General features: G+C 38.5%; 1 protein-coding gene and 1 pseudogene across 1 annotated transcript; both read left to right on the forward strand.

Moving 5' to 3' along the window:
• The first annotated feature begins 4,397 nt into the window (after nucleotides 1-4,397).
• LOC123391138 (olfactory receptor 4F6-like) lies at nucleotides 4,398-5,339 on the forward strand. The gene has a single exon (XM_045076709.1). The coding sequence runs from the start codon at nucleotides 4,398-4,400 to the stop codon at nucleotides 5,337-5,339; it is 942 nt and encodes a 313-aa protein (XP_044932644.1).
• A 13,059-nt stretch (nucleotides 5,340-18,398) lies between these two features.
• On the forward strand, nucleotides 18,399-18,814 carry LOC123391139 (annotated as a pseudogene).
• The last annotated feature ends 329 nt before the right edge of the window (nucleotides 18,815-19,143 follow it).

The following is a 19,143-nucleotide window of genomic DNA, read 5'->3' on the forward strand; positions in this document are numbered from 1 at the left end:
GCCTTTTGCGTTGTTCCTAGGAAGATGTTGCTGCGGCAGAGGTCGAAGAGGTTGCTGCCCGTGTTCTCCTCAAGGATTTTGATGGATTCCTTTCGTACATTGAGGTCCTTCATCCATTTTGAGTCTATTTTTGTGTGTGGTGTAAGGAAATGGTCCAATTTCATTTTTCTGCATGTGGCTGTCCAATTTTCCCAGCACCATTTATTGAAAAGGCTGTCTTTTTTCCATTGGACATTCTTTCCTGCTTTGTCGAAGATTAGTTGACCATAGATTTGAGGGTCTATTTCTGGGCTCTCTATTCTGTTCCATTGATCTATGTGTCTGTTTTTGTGCCAGTACCATGCTGTCTTGATGATGACAGCTTTGTAATAGAGCTTGAAGTCCGGACTTGTGATGCCACCAACGTTGGCTTTCTTTTTCAATATCCCTTTGGCTATTCGAGGTCTTTTCTGGTTCCATATAAATTTTAGAATTATTTGTTCCATTTCTTTGAAAAAGATGGATGGTACTTTGATAGGAATTGCATTAAATGTGTAGATTGCTTTAGGTAGCATAGACATTTTCACAATATTTATTCTTCCAATCCAGGAGCATGGAACATTTTTCCATTTCTTTGTGTCTTCCTCAATTTCTTTCATGAGTACTTTATAGTTTTCTGAGTATAGATTCTGTGTCTCTTTGGTTAGGTTTATTCCTAGGTATCTTATGGTTTTGGATGCAATTGTAAATGGGATTGACTCCTTAATATCTCTTTCTTCTGTCTTGCTGTTGGTGTAGAGAAATGCAACTGATTTCTGTGCATTGATTTTATATCCTGACACTTTACTGAATTCCTGTATAAGTTCTAGCAGTTTTGGAGTGGAGTCTTTTGGGTTTTCCACATATAGTATCATATCATCTGCGAAGAGTGATAATTTGACTTCTTCTTTGCCGATTTGGATGCCTTTAATTTCCTTTTGTTGTCTGATTGCTGAGGCTAGGACCTCTAGTACTATGTTGAATAGCAATGGTGATAATGGACATCCCTGCCGTGTTCCTGACCTTAGCGGAAAAGCTTTCAGTTTTTCTCCATTGAGAATGATATTTGCGGTGGGTTTTTCATAGATGGCTTTGATGATCTAGTGCACATGGAACATTCTCCAGAATAGATCACATCCTCGGTCCTAAATCAGGACTCAACCGGTATCAAAAGATTGGGATCATTCCCTGCATATTTTCAGACCACAATGCTCTAAAGCTAGAACTCAACCACAAAAGGAAGTTTGGAAAGAACCCAAATACATGGAGACTAAACAGTATCCTTCTAAAGAATGAATGGGTCAACCGGGAAATTAAAGAAGAATTGAAAAAAATCATGGAAACAAATGATAATGAAAATACAACGGTTCAAAATCTGTGGGACACAACAAAGGCAGTCCTGAGAGGAAAATATATAGCGGTACAAGCCTTTCTCAAGAAACAAGAAAGGTCTCAGGTACACAACCTAACCCTACACCTAAAGGAGCTGGAGAAAGAACAAGAAAGAAACCCTAAGCCCAGCAGGAGAAGAGAAATCATAAAGATCAGAGCAGAAATCAATGAAATAGAAACCAAAAAAACAATAGAACAAATCAACGAAACTAGGAGCTGGTTCTTTGAAAGAATTAATAAGATTGATAAACCCCTGGCCCGACTTATCAAAAAGAAAAGAGAAAGGACCCAAATAAATAAAATCATGAATGAAAGAGGAGAGATCACAACTAACACCAAAGAAATACAAACTATTATAAGAACATACTATGTGCAACTCTACGGCAATAAATTTGACAATCTGGAAGAAATGGATGCATTCCTAGAAACATATAAACTACCGCAACTGAACCAGAAAGAAATAGAAAGCCTGAACAGACCCATAACCAGTAAGGAGATAGAAACAGTCATTAAAAATCTCCAAACAAACAAAAGCCCAGGGCCAGACGGCTTCCCGGGGGAATTCTACCAAACATTTAAAGAAGAACTAATTCCTATTCTCCTGAAACTGTTCCAAAAAATAGAAATGGAAGGAAAACTTCCAAACTCATTTTATGAGGCCAGCATCACCTTGATCCCAAAACCAGACAAGGATCCCACCAAAAAAGAGAGCTATAGACCGATATCCTTGATGAACACAGATGCGAAAATACTCAACAAAATACTAGCCAATAGGATTCAACAGTACATTAAAAAGATTATTCACCACGACCAAGTGGGATTTATTCCAGGGCTGCAAGGTTGGTTCAACATCCGCAAATCAGTCAATGTGATACAACACATCAATAAAAGAAAGAACAAGAACCATATGATACTCTCAATAGATGCTGAAAAAGCATTTGACAAAGTACAACATCCCTTCCTGATCAAAACTCTTCAAAGTGTAGGGATAGAGGGCACATACCTCAATATCATCAAAGCCATCTATGAAGAACCTAGATTCTTATAAAATTCAGAAATTTCCATCAAATACCTAAAGAGATAGGTTTTCTCTCTTTTAGAGACTATAAAAAAATATAAGGAACAAGAAATCAGTTGGCAAGGTAAAGAACAGCTTATTGTTAGTGTTTTCCTGTTCTTGGTGTAGGACTTGCCTGTGCCAAATAATAAAAACACTAGCAGTCTGTAAAATGCCATCCAGTTACCAGTCATTTTATTCCTTGACCCAAAATTCATTCATGTATATTAGTGCTCTCTAAGCAAGGAAGCCTGTACCTTTCTAGTTAAAATTAGGTATGAAAAATGAAGGTTTTCTTCATAGTATACCCAGAAATCATCATTTGTTGAAAATTTTGGTAACAAAATAATAACAATAGTAATAATTAATAATCCATTTCTATCATATGTATGCATACTCTACTCCAACCATATATTTCACAGAATTCTTTTTCCTGTTCTTGCCCCTCTCTCTCTTATTGCTTTCCTTTCAATTCCTTTCATTAATTATTATTTTGATTATGCTCAACACAGTGTAGCTACCATACCTGACAGTGTCATTGACTATATTCTCTGTGCTGTAACTTTCATTCCATTATAGCAAGTCTTATATCCCACTCCACTTTACACTATTTTGTCCACCCTCTCCTTGGAAACTACCAGTTTATTCTCTGTATTTGTATGTCCATTTCCTACTTTTCATGATTTTTATTAAAACACATGGTTAATATAGAAAACTACAAAACATAGGTGGTCAATATTTTTAGTATTAAAAATACCTAAAATGTCATTATCCAAAATGATCTAAAATGTTGACTCATAATTTACATATTTTTCTAATGTATCATTATAAAGAGCACACCAAATGCATATTCCTTTGTAAATAATTAATCTTAATAATTTAGTGGACATCTCAGCAAGTCTAAATTTGCTTCTTTATGATGGCCTACCTCATCTTACCAAATACCCCTTTCTGAATATCTTCTCATTTCTAAACTTACCTTTGAAATGTACCTTTAATTTTTCCTTTTACATTAAACAATGAATGGACCCAAATACGTTATATATACATATGCTCAACCTTTCTCTTTTTCTTAAGATTTACTTATTTATTGGAGAGACAGAGAGCACGCACAAGTGGGAGGGGCAAAGAGAGAGGGAGAAAGAATCTCAAGCAGACTCCTGCTGAGCACAGAGGCCAGCAAGGGGCCCCACACAGGGCTCTGACTCCACACAGGGCTCTATCTCGTGATCTGCACATCACAACCTGAGGCAAAACCAAAAAGTTTTAGCGTTTCACCAGTTTAAAGTACATTTTAATTATCCAAGGCATTGGTTGCAGTCACAATATTGGAAACTATCAGAGGGCTAAGCCTATTCATTTTAAGCTATGATTCCTCTTAGAGTCAACACTCTTACACTCATTGTCTAGTCACTTCATTATTGCATGAGTGATTAATGCTTGAAATTTTGCAGTTACAAAGTAAAAGAATAATCAAAGAGTACATTCTGCTACAGTATTTGTGCACAAATATGATTAAGGGTTTGAACATTCAAATTATGGCTGTTTATGACACAGAAGTCATTTTCTTGAATATATATGGAGAAGACAGAAGAAGCCCAAATTTTATACAATGAGCATGGTAAAGAAACTTTCTACCAGGAAGATGTTACTCTTTACTGCTAAACCTCCACTTTACCTGCCTTATTCTCACCTGATTTCTTTCCCTGTCACCCTAGCCTAACTTTTGATTTTTTATTTTCTATTTTTTTCTTCCTTTCCCCTTTCTCCTCTGTATGTGTTCTAACTTCTAAATTAGACACTTGCAACATATTTTACACAAAATCACTGATGGGCAAACAACATGTCAATGTTCAGTTCCCATATTTCTCAATTCTGCCTTATTTTCTACCTTTAGAATATTTCAGCATCTTCTCTACTGATTGAGCCAATGGATACAACAAATGACTCTGTGGTGTCTGAATTCGTATTGATTGGACTTTCAAATTCATGGGAGATGCATCTTTTTCTCTTTTGGTTTTTCTCTGTGTTCTACATGGGAATTATCCTGGGAAACCTCTTCATTGTGTTCACGGTAATTACTGAATCTCATTTACACACCCCCATGTACTTCCTGTTAGCCAACCTCTCTCTCCTTGATCTAGGTCTGTCCTCTACCACAGTGCCCAAAACAATCACTAATCTTTTCACTAACTGCAAAATCATTTCCTTTCCAAAATGCATGATACAGATATTTTTTATTCATGTCATGGGTGGAGGTGAGATGGTGCTGCTCATAGCCATGGCATATGACCGGTACACTGCAATCTGTAAGCCTCTCCACTATCTGACCATCATGAGCCCCAAAATGTGTGTTTCCTTTGTAGTGGCTGCCTGGATAGTGGGGATAATCCATGCTGTGTCTCAGTTTGTTTTTGTCATAAACTTGCCCTTCTGTGGCCCTAATGAAGTAGATAGTTTTTACTGTGATTTTCCTCGGGTCATGAAACTCGCTTGTGTAGACACTTACAAGCTGGAGTTTGTAATCATCGCTAACAGTGGGTTCATATCCATGGCTACCTTCTTCTCTTTAATTATATCCTATATCTTCATTTTGGTCACTGTCTGGAAACGTTCTTCAGGGGACTTGTCCAAAGCATTTGTCACACTGTCAGCTCACATCACTGTAGTGATTTTGTTTTTTACACCATGCATGTTCCTATACGTGTGGCCTTTCCCCACAACATCACTGGATAAGTGCTTGTTCATTGTTGACTTTGCTATCACCCCCCTCTTGAATCCTGCCATCTATACATTAAGAAACAAAGACATGAGAGTGGCCATGAGAAGACTGAGCAAACGGATTTTGGGTCCTAGTGGGATCTCACAATGAATGGAGCAGATCCACATACAACATGCTTGGGCTCACCAAAACCCCTGCAAGTCATGTGATTGCCATCATTACAATGGTAAGAACTACTATTGTCATGACAGTTCAACAAAACTCTCCCTGTAGAGATGGATTATTGAGTCAGAGGTGACGTTATTTTGCTAATGACAGAATAAATTGACATCACCAACTTACATTGAAAAGAAGGTGAGAACAGAAAACTGAGCTAATTCATAGGAGTAAACTTACATTCAAATACCATTTTCTATGACTTGCTAATTGTATTTACTCTCAATTATGAAGACATGCCTCAAACAAATGATAAATATATCTCATGGTAACCTATGGATTTAATAGATAAAATGTGACTTTGAGTCAATCAAAATCAATAAATTCTACTTTGAATTTTTATTTTAGTTTGAGTTTAACTTAGAATAAGAAACAAAATCAACTATTTGTTATCAGGTTAAGCAAGCTGTTTTAGTTGTTTAGATTTGATTGGCTGTAAATAAAGAAGGATAATTCTTTGCACTATAAATACTTCAAATAAATACAAACCAGATTTCTGAGATTTTGTCTCACTTTCTACTATTCTAAAGATGAAGATTTTCAAATATTCAACATCCTAGTTTATTCTTTAAAAAATATATAAAAGTAATTGCTCTTTCAGGACACCTAGGTGGCTCTGTCTGTTAAACATCTGCCTTTGGCTCAAGTTATGATCTCAGGGTCCTGAGACTGAGCCCCATGTGGGACTCCCTGCTCAGCAGAGAGCCTGCCTTTTCTTCTCCCTTGCAACTGCCCCCAGCTTGTGCTCTCTCTCAAATAAATTAAATGTATTTATTTTAATAAATTAATAAATTCTTTCAAGAATATAAAATCTTGAAAAAATTAACTAATTAAAATATAAAACTAATAACTGTTTCACAAAAGAATAATCATCCTAGGATGTATGTTTAGAGATTCTGGTTTCTTTGAATATGGTTTCCTGACCTGACAAAATGTTCCCCCAAAAGTTTATGTATCTTAGATAAGTAAAAAGTCAAAACTGGTAAGGCATATTCAATTTGATTGAGCACTTCTAATTTGGAATAAGTGCTTTATTAAAGTACACATGTTTTCATTTACTTGTTTATACTTCTCTGAAAATAAAATCTGTTCAATTAAGGAAAATAATGCCTATGTTTTTTGTCCAGTGTTTCTCCAGGAACCTTTTCAATAACATATCTGCTACTCCATGTAAATTAATCATTAATACTTCTTTTAAAGCTTTGGTATTCATCTGGATGGAAAGTTCTTTACTTGATCATTGCTAACCACTCCCTCTTATAAATAATCCACTGAGCTTCTGAGATAGTACAGTCTCCCACTTTTCCACCTACTCTTAGGGAATTCCTTCCCAGTAACAGTTTTCTGGGGTTCTCTCATCTGCTCCACCACCCAACTCAGTGTTCCTCAGAATTGCATCTTTGGTCTTTTCTCACTCTATATTCTTTCCCTAGGGAACACCCATTCCCTTGGCTTTAATTACCATCTCTGCTAAGACCTTTTATTCTTAAGCCAGGGTATTATTTCTTGAGTTCCTACTTCATAAATCTAACTGTTTACTGACTTGATGCTTCAAGGGAATCTCCCACTCAGCAGACCTGAAACTAAACTGTCTCATCATTAATCATATTAATTCCAACCTCTAAACACCTCCTAAATATGTCCTGTTTTCTAACAAATGTCACCATTCTTGTCTAATTCTTCACATGTCATTTTTCAAACTGAGTATGAGTCACTATGTGTCTTCTCCCTTCAAAGCTGATTTGCCTTTATTCCCATTATCTACATACAGAATGAGAGATTTTATAAGTATAAATTTAAGTACATGATTTTTCTCCTTATGGGCGCCTGGGTGGCTCAGTGGGTTAAGCCGCTGCCTTCGGCTCAGGTCATGATCTCAGGGTCCTGGGATCGAGTCCCGCATCGGGCTCTCTGCTCAGCAGGGAGCCTGCTTCCTCTTCTCTCTCTCTCTACCTGCCTCTCTGCCTGCTTGTAATCTCTCTCTGTCAAATAAATAAATAAAATCTTAAAAAAAAAACCCTCACATACTTGTCAGTGCTCTTAAATTAAAATATAAACTACTTTTTTAAGATTTATGAGGTGACCAAGACCTGGCCCTCATCCTCTTCTCCTGGATAGAGGACAATTCCAGAGGAAATTTTATTTTCTTTTGCTTGCCTAAAACTTCATTTTTCTCTGGGCACCAAGTGGCTCAGTTCCTTAAGCTTCAGAGTCTTGGTTTCAGCTCAAGTCATGATCTCATGCTCATGAAATTGAACCCAGAGTTCAATACTACATCAGGCACTGTGCTCAGGACAGAGTCTGCTTGAGGCTCTACCCCACTGTCTCTCTCTCTCTCTATCTCTAAAATAAAATAAGTAAAAAAATCTTTCTTTTTTGCCATTAAAAAACGTTAATTGGAGCACAGAAGAAATGCTTAAATCACAAGAGTAATACTGAATTTTAAATAAAGTATAAGCAAAGGAAGTGGAATATGCATCATTCACAGGCATGAAGAGGAAGAAACATGGAAATGAGTCTTGGAGCAAACTCAGTGGTCTTCTGTCCCTATCTGTTTTGAAACTTTCTTTAGAAATAAAAAAAAATCAATTCGTGGACGAATGGATAAGGAAAATGTGGTCATTATACACTATGGAGTATTATGCCTCCATCAGAAAGGATGAATACCCAACTTTTGTAGCAACATGGACGGGACTGGAAGAGATTCTACTGAGTGAAATAAGTCAAGCAGAGAGAGTCAATTATCATATGGTTTCACTTATTTGTGGAGCATAACATAATAGCATGGAGGACATGAGGAGATGCAGAGGAGAAGGGAGTTGGGGGAAATTGGAAGGGAGGTGAACCATGAGAGACTATGGACTCTGAAAAACAATCTGAGGGGTTTAAAGTGGCGGGGGACGGGTGGGAGGTTGGGGTACCAGGTGGTGGGTATTATAGAAGGCACAGATTGCATGGAGTACTGGATGTGGTGAAAAAATAATGAATAATATTATGCTGAAAATAAATAAAAAATAAATTTAAAAAAAAGGAAATAAATACATAAAATATTTTAAAAAAATTCATTCTCTCTCATCTTGAGACTTTGTCCTGGCTAATCACTCTGTCTCAAACATCTATCCTTCATGTTTTGTTTATTAATATCTATTCATTCTTCAACTCTCAGTTTCAACATCTTTTTTTATTTATTTTCAACATAACAGTATTCATTGTTTTTGTACCACACCCAGTGATCCATGGAATCCGTGCCCTTTATAATACCCACCACCTGGTACCCCGACCACCCACCCCCTGCCACTTCAAACCTCTGAGATCGATTTCAGAGTCCATAGTCTCTCATGATTCACCTCCCATTCCAATTTCTCCCAAATACCTTCTCCTTTCTTTCTTTCTTTTTTTTTTTAAGATTTTATTTATTTATTTGACAGAGAGAGATCACAAGTAGACATAGAGGCAGGCAGAGAGAGAGAGAGGAGGAAGCAGGCTCCCTGCTGAGCAGAGAGCCCGATGCGGGACTCGATCCCAGGACCCTGAGATCATGACCTGAGCTGAAGGCAGCGGCTTAACCCACTGAGCCACACAGGCGCCCTCCCTTCTCCTTTCTAACTCCTCATATCCTCCATGCTATTTGTTATGCTCCCGAAATAAGTGAAACCATATGAGAATTGACTCTCTCTGCTTGACTTATTTCACTCAGCAGAATCTCTTCCAGTCCCGTCCATGTTGCTACAAAAGTTGGGTATTTGTCCTTTCTGATGGAGGCATAATACTCCATAGTGTATATGGACCACATCTTCCTTATCCATTCATCCGTTGAAGGGCATCTTGGTTCTTTCCACAGTTTGGCGACCGTGGCCATTGCTGCTAAAAACATTGGGGTAGAGATGGCCCTTCTTTTCTACATCTGTATCTTTGGGGTAAATACCCAAGAGTGCAATGGCAGGGTCATTGGGAAGTTCTATTTTTAATTTCTTGAGGAATCTCCACACTGTTCTCCAAAGTGGCTGCACCAACTTGCATTCCCACCAACAGTGGAAGAGGGTTCCCCTTTCTCCACATCCCCTCCAACACATGTTGTTTCCTGTCTTGCTAATCTTGGCCATTCTAACTGGTGTAAGGTGATATCTCAATGTGGTTTTAATTTGAATCTCCCTGATGGCTAGTGATGATGAACATTTTTTCATGTGTCTGATAGCCATTTGTATGTCTTCATACGAGAAGTGTCTGTTCATATCTTCTGCCCATTTTTTGATAGGACTCTCTGTTTTTTGTGTGTGTTGAGTTTGAGGAGTTCTTTATGGAGCCTGGATATCAACCTTTTGTCTGTACTGTCATTTGCAAGTATCTTCTCCCATTTCGTGGGTTGCCTCTTTGTTTTCTTGACTATTTCCTTTGCTATGCAGAAGCTCTTGATTTTGATGAAGTCTGAAAAGTTCATTTTCACTTTTGTTTCTTTTGCCTTTGGAGACATATCTTGAAAGAAGTTGCTGTGGCTGATATAAAAGAGGTTACTGCCTATGTTCTCCTTGAGGATTCTGATGGATTCCTGTCTCATGTTGAGGTCTTTTATCCATTTTGAGTTTATCTTTGTGTACAGTGTAAGAGAATGGTTGAGTTTCATTCTTCTACATATAGCTGTCCAGTTTTTCCAGCACCATTTATTGAATAGACTGTCTTTTTTCCACTGTATATTTTTTACTGTTTTGGCAAAGATTATTTGCCCATAGAGTTGAGGGTCCATATCTGGGCTCTCCACTCTGTTCCCCTGGTCTATGTGTCTGTTTTTATGCCAGTACCATGCTGTCTTGGTGATCACTGCTTTGTAGTAAAGCTTGAAATCAGGTAATGTGATGCCACCAGTTTTATTTTTGTTTTTCAACATTTCCTTAGGGATTCAGGGTCTCTTCTGATTCCATACAAATTTTTGGATTATTTGCTCCAGCTCTTTGAAGAATACCAGCGGAATTTTGATTGGAATGGCGTTAAATGTATAGATTGCTCTAGGCAGTATAGACATTTTAACAATGTTTATTCTTCCGATCCAAGAGCATGGAATGTTCTTCCATCTTTTTGTGTCTTCTTCAACTTCTTTCATGAGTGTTCTGTAGCTCCTCGAGTAGATCCTTTACCGCTTTGGTTAGGTTGATTCCCAGGTATCTTACGGTTCTTGGTGCTATAGTCAATGGAATCGATTCTCTAATTTCCCTTTCTGTATTTTCATTGTTAGTGTATAAGAAAGCCACTAATTTCTGTACATTAACATTGTATCCTGCCACGTTGCTGAATTGCTGTATGAGTTCTAGTAGTTTGGGGGTGGAGTCTTTGGGGTTTCCCATATAAAGAATCATGTCATCTGCGAAGAGAGAGAGTTTGACTTCTTCATTGCCAATTTGGATACCCTTTATTTCTCTTTGTTGTCTGATTGCTGTTGCTAGGACTTCTAATACTATGTTGAACAAGAGTGGTGAGAGTGGGCATTCTTGTCTTGTTCCTGATCTCAAAAGCTGCCAGCTTTTTCCCATTGAGGATGATATTTGCTGTGGGTCTTTCATACATAGATTTGATGAAGTTCAGGACTGTTCCCTGTATCCCTATACTTTGAAGCGTTTTTCAGGAAGGGATGCTGGATTTTCTCAAATGGTTTTTCTGCATCAATTGAGAGAACCACGTGGTTCTTCTCTCTTCACATATTAATTTGCTGTATCACATTGATTGATTTGCCAATGTTGAACCATCCTTGTAGCCCAGGGATGAATTCCACCTGGTCATGGTAGATAATCTTTTTAATGTGCTGTTGGATCCTGTTTGCTAGGATCTTGTTGAGAATTTTAGCATCTATATTCATCAGTGATATTGGTCTGAAATTCTCCTTTTTGGTAGGGTCTTTGCCTGGTTTGGGTATCAGGGTAATGCTGGCTTCATAGAAAGAGTCTGGAAGTTTTACTTCTGCTTCAATTTTTTGAAACAGTTTCAAGGGAATAGGTGTTATTTCTTCTTTGAAAGTTTGGTAGAATTCCCTAGGGAATCTGTCAGGTCCTGGGCTCTTGTTTTTTGATCACTGCTTCAATCTCATTACTAGATATTGGTCTATTCAGGTTGTCAATTTCTTCCTGGTTCAATTATGAGAGTTTATGGTTTTCCAGGAATGCATCCATTTCATCTAGGTTGCTAAGCTTATTTGCATATAACTGTTGATAATAACTTCTGATTATTGTTTCTACTTCCTTGGTTTTAGTTGTGATCTCTCCCTTTTCATTCATAATTTTATGAATTTGGGATTTCTCTCTTTTCTTTTGGATTATGGTGGCCAATGGTTTATCACTCTTACTGATTCTTTAAAAAAACCTGCTTCTAGTTTCATTGATATGTTCTACTTTTTGTCTGGTTTCTACGTCATTGATCTCATCTCTAATATTGATGATTTCCCTTCTTATGTGTGGAGTTGGTTTGATTTGTTGTTGATTCTCCAGTTCTTTAAGGTGTAGAGACAGCTGCTATGTTCTGGATATTTCAATTTTTTTGAGGGAGGCTTAGATGGCTAAGTATTTCCCCCTTAGGACCGCCTTTGCTGTATCCCATAGGTTTTGGACCGAAGTGCTTTCATTCTCATTGGTTTCCATGAATTGTTTCAGTTCTTCTTTGATCTCCTGGTTGATCCAAGCGTTCTGAAGCAAGGTGGTCTTTAGCTTCCAGGTGTTTTAGTTCCTTCTGAACTTTTCCTTGTGATTGAGCTCCAGTTTCAAAGCATTGTGATCTGAGAATATGCAGGGAATCATCTCATGCTTTTGGTATCTGTGAGTCCTGGTTTGTGACTCAGTATGTGGTCTATTCTTGAGAAGGTTCCATGTGCACTTGAGAAGAATGAGTATTCTGTTGTTTTAGGGTGGAATGCTCTGTATATATCTATGAGGTCCATTTGGCCCAATGTGTGATTCAATGCTCTTGTTTATTTTATTGATTTTCTGCTTCGATGATCTGTCTATTTCTGAGAGAGGTGTGTTAAGATCTCCTATGATTAGTGTATTCATATCAATATGACTCTTTATCTTGATTAACAGTTTTCTTAAGTAATTGGCTGCTCCCATATTGGGGGCATAGATATTTACAATTGTTAGATCATCTTGGTGGATAGTCCCTTTAAGGATTATGTAGTGTCCTTCTGTATCTCTGACTACAGTCTTTAGTTTAAAATCCAATTTATTTGATATGAGAATCACTACCCCAGCCTTCTTTTGAGGCCCATTGGCATGAAAAATGCTTCTCCATCCCTTCACTTTCAGGCTGGATGTATCTTTAGGTTCCAAATGGGTCTCTTGTAGACAACATATGGATGGGTCCTGTCATTTTATCCAATCTTCAACCCTGTGCCATTTTATGGGCACATTTAGGCCATTCACATTGAGAGTGAATATTGATAGATACGTTTTTATTGACATCGAGTTATCTTTGAAGTCTTTCTTTGTGTAGATTGTCTCTATATTTCTGTTCAATGCTATTCTTATGATTTTTCCTCTTTTATAGAACCCCCCTTAATATTTCCTGCAGTGTCAGCTTGGTGGTTGCAGAGTCTTTTAAGCCTTGCCGGTCTTGGAAACTCTTTATCTCTCCATCCATTTTGAATGTCAGTCTTGCTGGATAAAGTATTCTTGGCTGCATGTTCATCTCATTTAGTGCCCTGAATATATCTTGCCAGACTTTTCTGACTTGTCAGGTCTCTGTGGACAGGTCTGACGTTATTCTGATGGGCTTTCCTCTGTAAGTAAGGAGCCTCTTTGCCCTAGTGGCTTTCAAGAGATTATACCTAAAATTATAATTCCTCAATTTGACTATCAGGTGTCGTGATTTTTTTTGGAATGTATAATTTTGGGTGGAGACCATTCAGCCTCTAATACATGAATGCCGGTTCCATTCACGAGATTGGGAAAATTTTCATGAAGGACTTGTTCTACTATATCTTCTAGACTTCTTTCTTTCTCCTCCCCTCCAGGGATTCCAATAATTCTGATGCTGGAACGTTTCATGGCATCATTTATTTCCCTGATTCTGTTTTTGTGGCTTCTAAGCTGTTTGTTCCAGGCTTCCTCCAGATCCTTTCTCTCTATCTGTTTGTCCTCCAGATCACTAATTCTATCTTCTGTCTCAGTTACTCTAGCTTTGAGAGAATTTAGATTAGATGGGAACTCATCGAGAGCATTTTGAAACTCATCCCTGGTAGCTTTCAGCTCTTCCCTAATATTGAAAACATGATCTCTGGTCGTTTTCAGTTCGGCCCTAATCAATTCCGTTTCGTCATCCATGGCTTTCTCCAACCTAGCTATTGCCTGGATAATTGTTAGCCTGAATTCTCTTTCTGATATATTGTCTATGTTGATAGCCATTAGCTCTGTTGCAGAAGGTCCATCCTCTGTATTTTTCTTCTGTTGGGCATTCCTCCTCCTAGTCATTTTGGTGAGAGATGGCTGAACGGGTGTAGCTGGATGTATCAACCATGGTGCAGTCAAGGTCCACCATGGAACACTTCTGAGAAATCAGGGTTCCCCACCCAAATGAGAGGAAAAAGAAAAGGAAAAGAAAAAAAAGAGAGAGAGAGAGAGAGATAGGAATGATTGGTCAGATAAAAGAGAAGGTTCAGCCCAAATGGGCCCCAAGGTAAGATTTATGAATTATACAAACAAAAACAGACAAAAAAAAAAAAGGCTGATAAAAGTATATGACAAGAGAAAAAAATATATATATATTTGCATATATATATATATATATATATATATATATATATGCCAATAAAGGAAGAACCTCGTCACAAAGAACCCCGAGTGTAATATTTATATACTATCAGGACAAACACAAAAACACAGAAATACTGGTGGAGGAAAAAGATGGGAGAGTGGTTGTAAATTCTCGGTGTGGGTGAAGAAGGTTGTTTTGATTCTTCCTGGATGTATCTTGATATCTTTGTTAAAGGACTCAACTTTCCTAAGATAAAGGGGGATTAGGAATTGGTTTACCTATAGGGGTGGCATTGATTGGGGAAAGGGGATTACCTTGAATTTTAACTCTATATGAATATTAGAAAATAAAAATTAAAAAAAGGAATAAACTAGACTAAACTAAACTAAATTTTTTAAAAAAGAAATTTAAAAAATAGAAATGCAAAAGGAAAACACAGATGTATGTATCAAAAAGTTCAGGTTAGAAGGTTATTATGGAATTTGATGTACTGGACATCTCACTGTGATGGTAAATAGGTTAAAAAATTATCTATATAATAATAAAAAATTATCTATATAAAAAAATGAGCCAGAATAGTGGGAACAAATTAATAAAAATTGTCCTATGAAATAGTAGTGGTTGTTCTCTTGTCTTTTTTCTTTTTTTTTTTTTCCTTTCCTGGTTGGTTTTCTGGGGGAGGGGCCTGCCACGTGGGTTTTCAGTCAATGGTGTTCTCTGAGTAAAGTCCTCCTGCCCCCCTCAAGTGGGTGGGCTCCGAGGAAACTGTTATTTTCAGGCTTTTGTTCTCTGGAAGCTTTTATATTTGTTCACTTTGGTTTTTCTCTCTCGCCTTGACCACTTTTGATGGGTTTTGTAGGTTTAAAGGAAAGCAAACTGCACCCTGACCTCCCTCTCAGAGAGAAGCCTCAGTCTGGCTGCAGAGCCCCAAAAAATCCCCTCTTGGCCACTGGCAGAGCAGGTTCCCAGTCGCGGTCCCTGGGGATTCAGGTTTTTTGCTTGTACCCAAAACCACAGCAGTGGCAGCTGTCTGGGCAGCTCCAAACTGCCAGAGAGGTTCCAAGCAGTGATCGCACACTGAGATTTTCCTGCTGGCCTGGGCTGGGAGTGCCTGGTCTTTCTGGTCTGAGAGCACCAGGCTGGCGCCTGTGTGCAAGCTCTCAGGAGAGGGTGTGGGGCACAACTCAAACTCTGATGGCATGGCAGCGCACTCGCATGGGATCTGCAAAAAGTCTGTGCTTCTGTTGGCTGGTGAGGCCCCCAGCCCTTCACGGGAGCAGGGCGCCACATACTCTCATGCACGCTGGTGGTTCAGGGACCAAGACCTGGTTTCTCTGCTCGCCGCTCTCTCTGGCTCTTCACCAGAGGTGGCTGTCCTGGTCTGGGGACTTAACCCTAACACCCCGATTCCCGCAATTTCCCCCGGGCCATCCTTTGCTCTTTTTGAGTGCTTTCTACCAGACTCCCGAGTTAATGCTGGTCCCCAGATGCAGAGCACTCTCGTATTGGGATATTACTTTCCAGTGGGTTGCCTCTGGTGGCTCCCTCCCCCTTTGGTTTATCTTCTGATATCAGTCTGACTTTCCCACTCCACTTTACCTGCCCACTGGCATCTTCTGCTCCGGTAGAGATCCAAACATATATAATTCTGATCTCAGGCTGATTTCGTGGGTGATCGGAGTTTTTTGGAAGGTAATCAGCTCACTTTAGGGTACAGGTTGAAAGGGCGCCTCCTCCTACTTCCCCGCCATCTTGTCTCAGTAGATGGGTTTTTTCCCCTCAACATCCTTTTATCAAGAAACACTTCCAAAATCCTGGGTCCAGAAGAACTCCTTCCATTGTATATATTATACCACTCCCTAATGCAACTTTTGGTAATATCAATAATAATAATTAATAAAGTAATAATGAATTATAATAATTTCTTATTTGATGTAGGTCTTCTTCATTAGAGTTGAAGTTCCATGTGAGGAAGGGGTTGGGTCCATCATAGCTACTACTATAACATTAATGGGTAACAACTCTACAGAAAATGCTCAATAAATGCTTATCATTAAATAAATGAATAAAACCAACAAAGAGTAAAAAACAAATAATGTGAATAGTTTCTTGAATACTGTTTGAGCTTTCTTTATACATTCAGCCAAAGGTCATAGGAATACAGTACTTCCGTTCTTTTCATTCTCCTTTTCTCAGTTAATTTTCTCTGTCTCTGTGTCCTGAATACTCTACAGTAAAATCTACTAATGAGTACCTTTTGTAGACTCAAGCCAATTCAAAGCTTTGGCCAATCACAGCTGCGGCAACAAATAAATTCGTGGTCTCCATCCTCTCTAATACTTCTAGGTCTCATAAACTCTACATTAGCAATGCCTGCTCCTCTTGACCCAGCAGCCTTTTCTGTTACCGAGCAAACCCAAGATCCATTCCTTAGAGGATCCCTCTCAGATCACAGCTTGCTCTATGTCGATTGACCTGACCAACTCCTCAGGACTTTATTTCTACCTAGATGCTGCTCATTCATCTTAATCTGTTGTTCTTCCTGGTATCCAGGGTCTGACTTAGAACACTGGTATATCGGGACAGCAGCACACTGACATGATAGAATGATTTTATGGGTCACTGTGTAGCAGAAGAGCTTTTGGAGGGCTGGGAAGCAACAGGAGAAATTTTCCTCTTATCTTAGAGTAGTTCTGCTTCTTCTTGGCAAATAAATATATCATCTGATATATACTAGGATTAATGCAAGTGACCATACTTACCTATTTATTTTTTATCATCCCGCAGTATTCTCCAGTTTGTATCCTTGTTTATACATTTTGCAATGTCAATACTTTTTTTATAATTTTTTAATTTTATAATAAACATATATTAGCCCCAGGGGTACAGGTCTATGAATCATTAGGTTCAATGTCAATACATTTTGAAAATTAATTTGAAACTTCATTCTGTAATTAGAAAATTAAGATTCTTACTTGTTTCTGACCCAAGAAAATAAAATACAGGTCTAAATAAATGCAGTTCTAAACAAAGATAGATCCTTCACACTTTGGAGCCCCATGATAGCCTGGAGATCTTGTTCTTTATATTTGCACATCAATAATCAAGAAAGCCTTACTTTTACAGAGATACACTAGGCTTGTTTCAAAGCCTTATCATAGGTCCTTTGAATGAGTATCTCCTTCAGGTAAACGTGCTCCACTTAGAAACAACTCTAACTCCCTACATTTTCTTTTGTTTTTATATCTTTCCCTTGATTTCATAAGAACTTGATCTAATTACATACAAATTTTACTTGTATGGCTCAACTCAGGAAAAATAAGTATTGAAAGCATTCAAGAAGACCTTCATCCTCAACTCTCCAAAGTTTGGGACCACAGGTAAATATATACAGGTTAACATAGGCTATGACTGATAAGAGGAAAATGATCAATATATTCTCCCACTGTCAGTCTTAAGAATCATATCTACAGGGCACCTGGGTGGCTCAGTTGGTTAAGCAACTGCCTTCGGCTCAGCTCTTGATCCTGGAGTCCCAGGATTGAGGCCCACATTGGTTTCCCAGCTCCGTGAGGAGTCTGCTTCTCCCTCTGACCTTTTCCTCTCTCATGCTCTCTCATGTCTCTATCTCAAATAAATAAATAAATCTTTTTAAAAAAATTATCTCTAAATATCAAGGGTTTTACATCTATTTTTTCCAGTTTGGTACATGAGTGAAGGTATGTCTGTACACTCAGGATATGTTTTCACACCCTCATTCCCTAGCTCAGTTCTTCTAAGCATTTCATCTCAAAGATCACATAACCAATATAAGGATACTTTTACACAAACCAACATACTGCCTACAAACCATCCCTCCTCCCCTCTGTCTCATTACCATGCAATTTCTCTTTCACTATTTCTCTCATGGGGAAGTCAATGTGACTCAAAGAGTCCCCCAAGAGAAGCTAATACTGGGCTCAATATTAGACTTCTCTGTAACAACTGTTGATCACTCTCCTGTGTAGCTAATTATTTCCCATTTTGAAGAATCTTTTGTACAGTTTTGTCTTGAGAAAAGATTATGCACAGAAATTATGCACAGAAATTTTAGAATTTCTCTTCTTCTAAAAATGTCCATCCTGTTGCTGAACAGGCATATAGGAAAGATGCTTTTTATTATAAAACTGCACCTGTGCAATTCCTCCCATGTGACCTGGTCAACGCAGGTTCGATCCTCCTAAGTCCCCTTGCTCTGAGGGGTGGCAGGACTACAGAAATGCAGATATGACTGAGGGTGATGTAAATCTGAAGGTCTACTCCCTTGCAGATGTCCACCTCACCAAAAAACTGCTGGAACTTGTCAGCAGTCATGTAACTAAAAGCAGCTTTGGAAAGGAACCAATGAAGGCACCAAACCTCTCAACAGTGTTGTCTCTGTGTTCATCATGATGGATACAGATGCTGAGCCCCTGGAGATCATCCTGCAACTTCTGCTGCTGTGTAAGGATAAAAATGGTCCCTAGGTGATTGTGCACTCCAAGCATGCTATGGGGTAGGTCAGCAGGGTTTCCGAGCCGGTCGTTGCCTGCTCTGTCACCATCAAAGAAGGCTCTCAGCTGAAGCACCAGATCCTGTCCATTTAGCAGTCCACTGAAAGGCTCTTAGTCTCAACCAGTTGGCTCTGCCACACTCTTCACTGAGTCCTTCCCTTGGCATTGTGAATCATATCCTGTATTTGCATTAGTTTCTCTAGCTACCTTCTCTTGTCATATTCTAGTATTAAATCTGGGTGTTGCATTTTTGTATTATTCTTCTTCTGTTTTATAGGTTGTTATCCATATATTAATCCACCACCCTACACCAATCACCCATTCTACTCTCTCTGCCTTTTATAAAATGATCTAATGCTGAAAACAGTGGCAAACAAAGTGTTGACACCTTTGAAAGACAAGGAAGAGGCAGGACACAGATCTGGTTCCAACGTTCAGGTGCTAACTTCCTGTTTTATGTAGGACATGATGGATGTAAA

Source organism: Mustela putorius, unplaced genomic scaffold, assembly GCF_011764305.1.
Source record: "Mustela putorius furo isolate JIRA1106 unplaced genomic scaffold, ASM1176430v1.1 tig00000182_pilon_pilon_pilon, whole genome shotgun sequence".
In the NCBI taxonomy this organism is placed as follows: Eukaryota; Metazoa; Chordata; class Mammalia; order Carnivora; family Mustelidae; genus Mustela; species Mustela putorius.

Bases quoted from the DNA above. Each gene is read 5' to 3' on its own strand.
- LOC123391138 (XM_045076709.1), top strand. From the start codon at position 4,398: ATGGATACAACAAATGACTCTGTGGTGTCTGAATTCGTATTGATTGGA.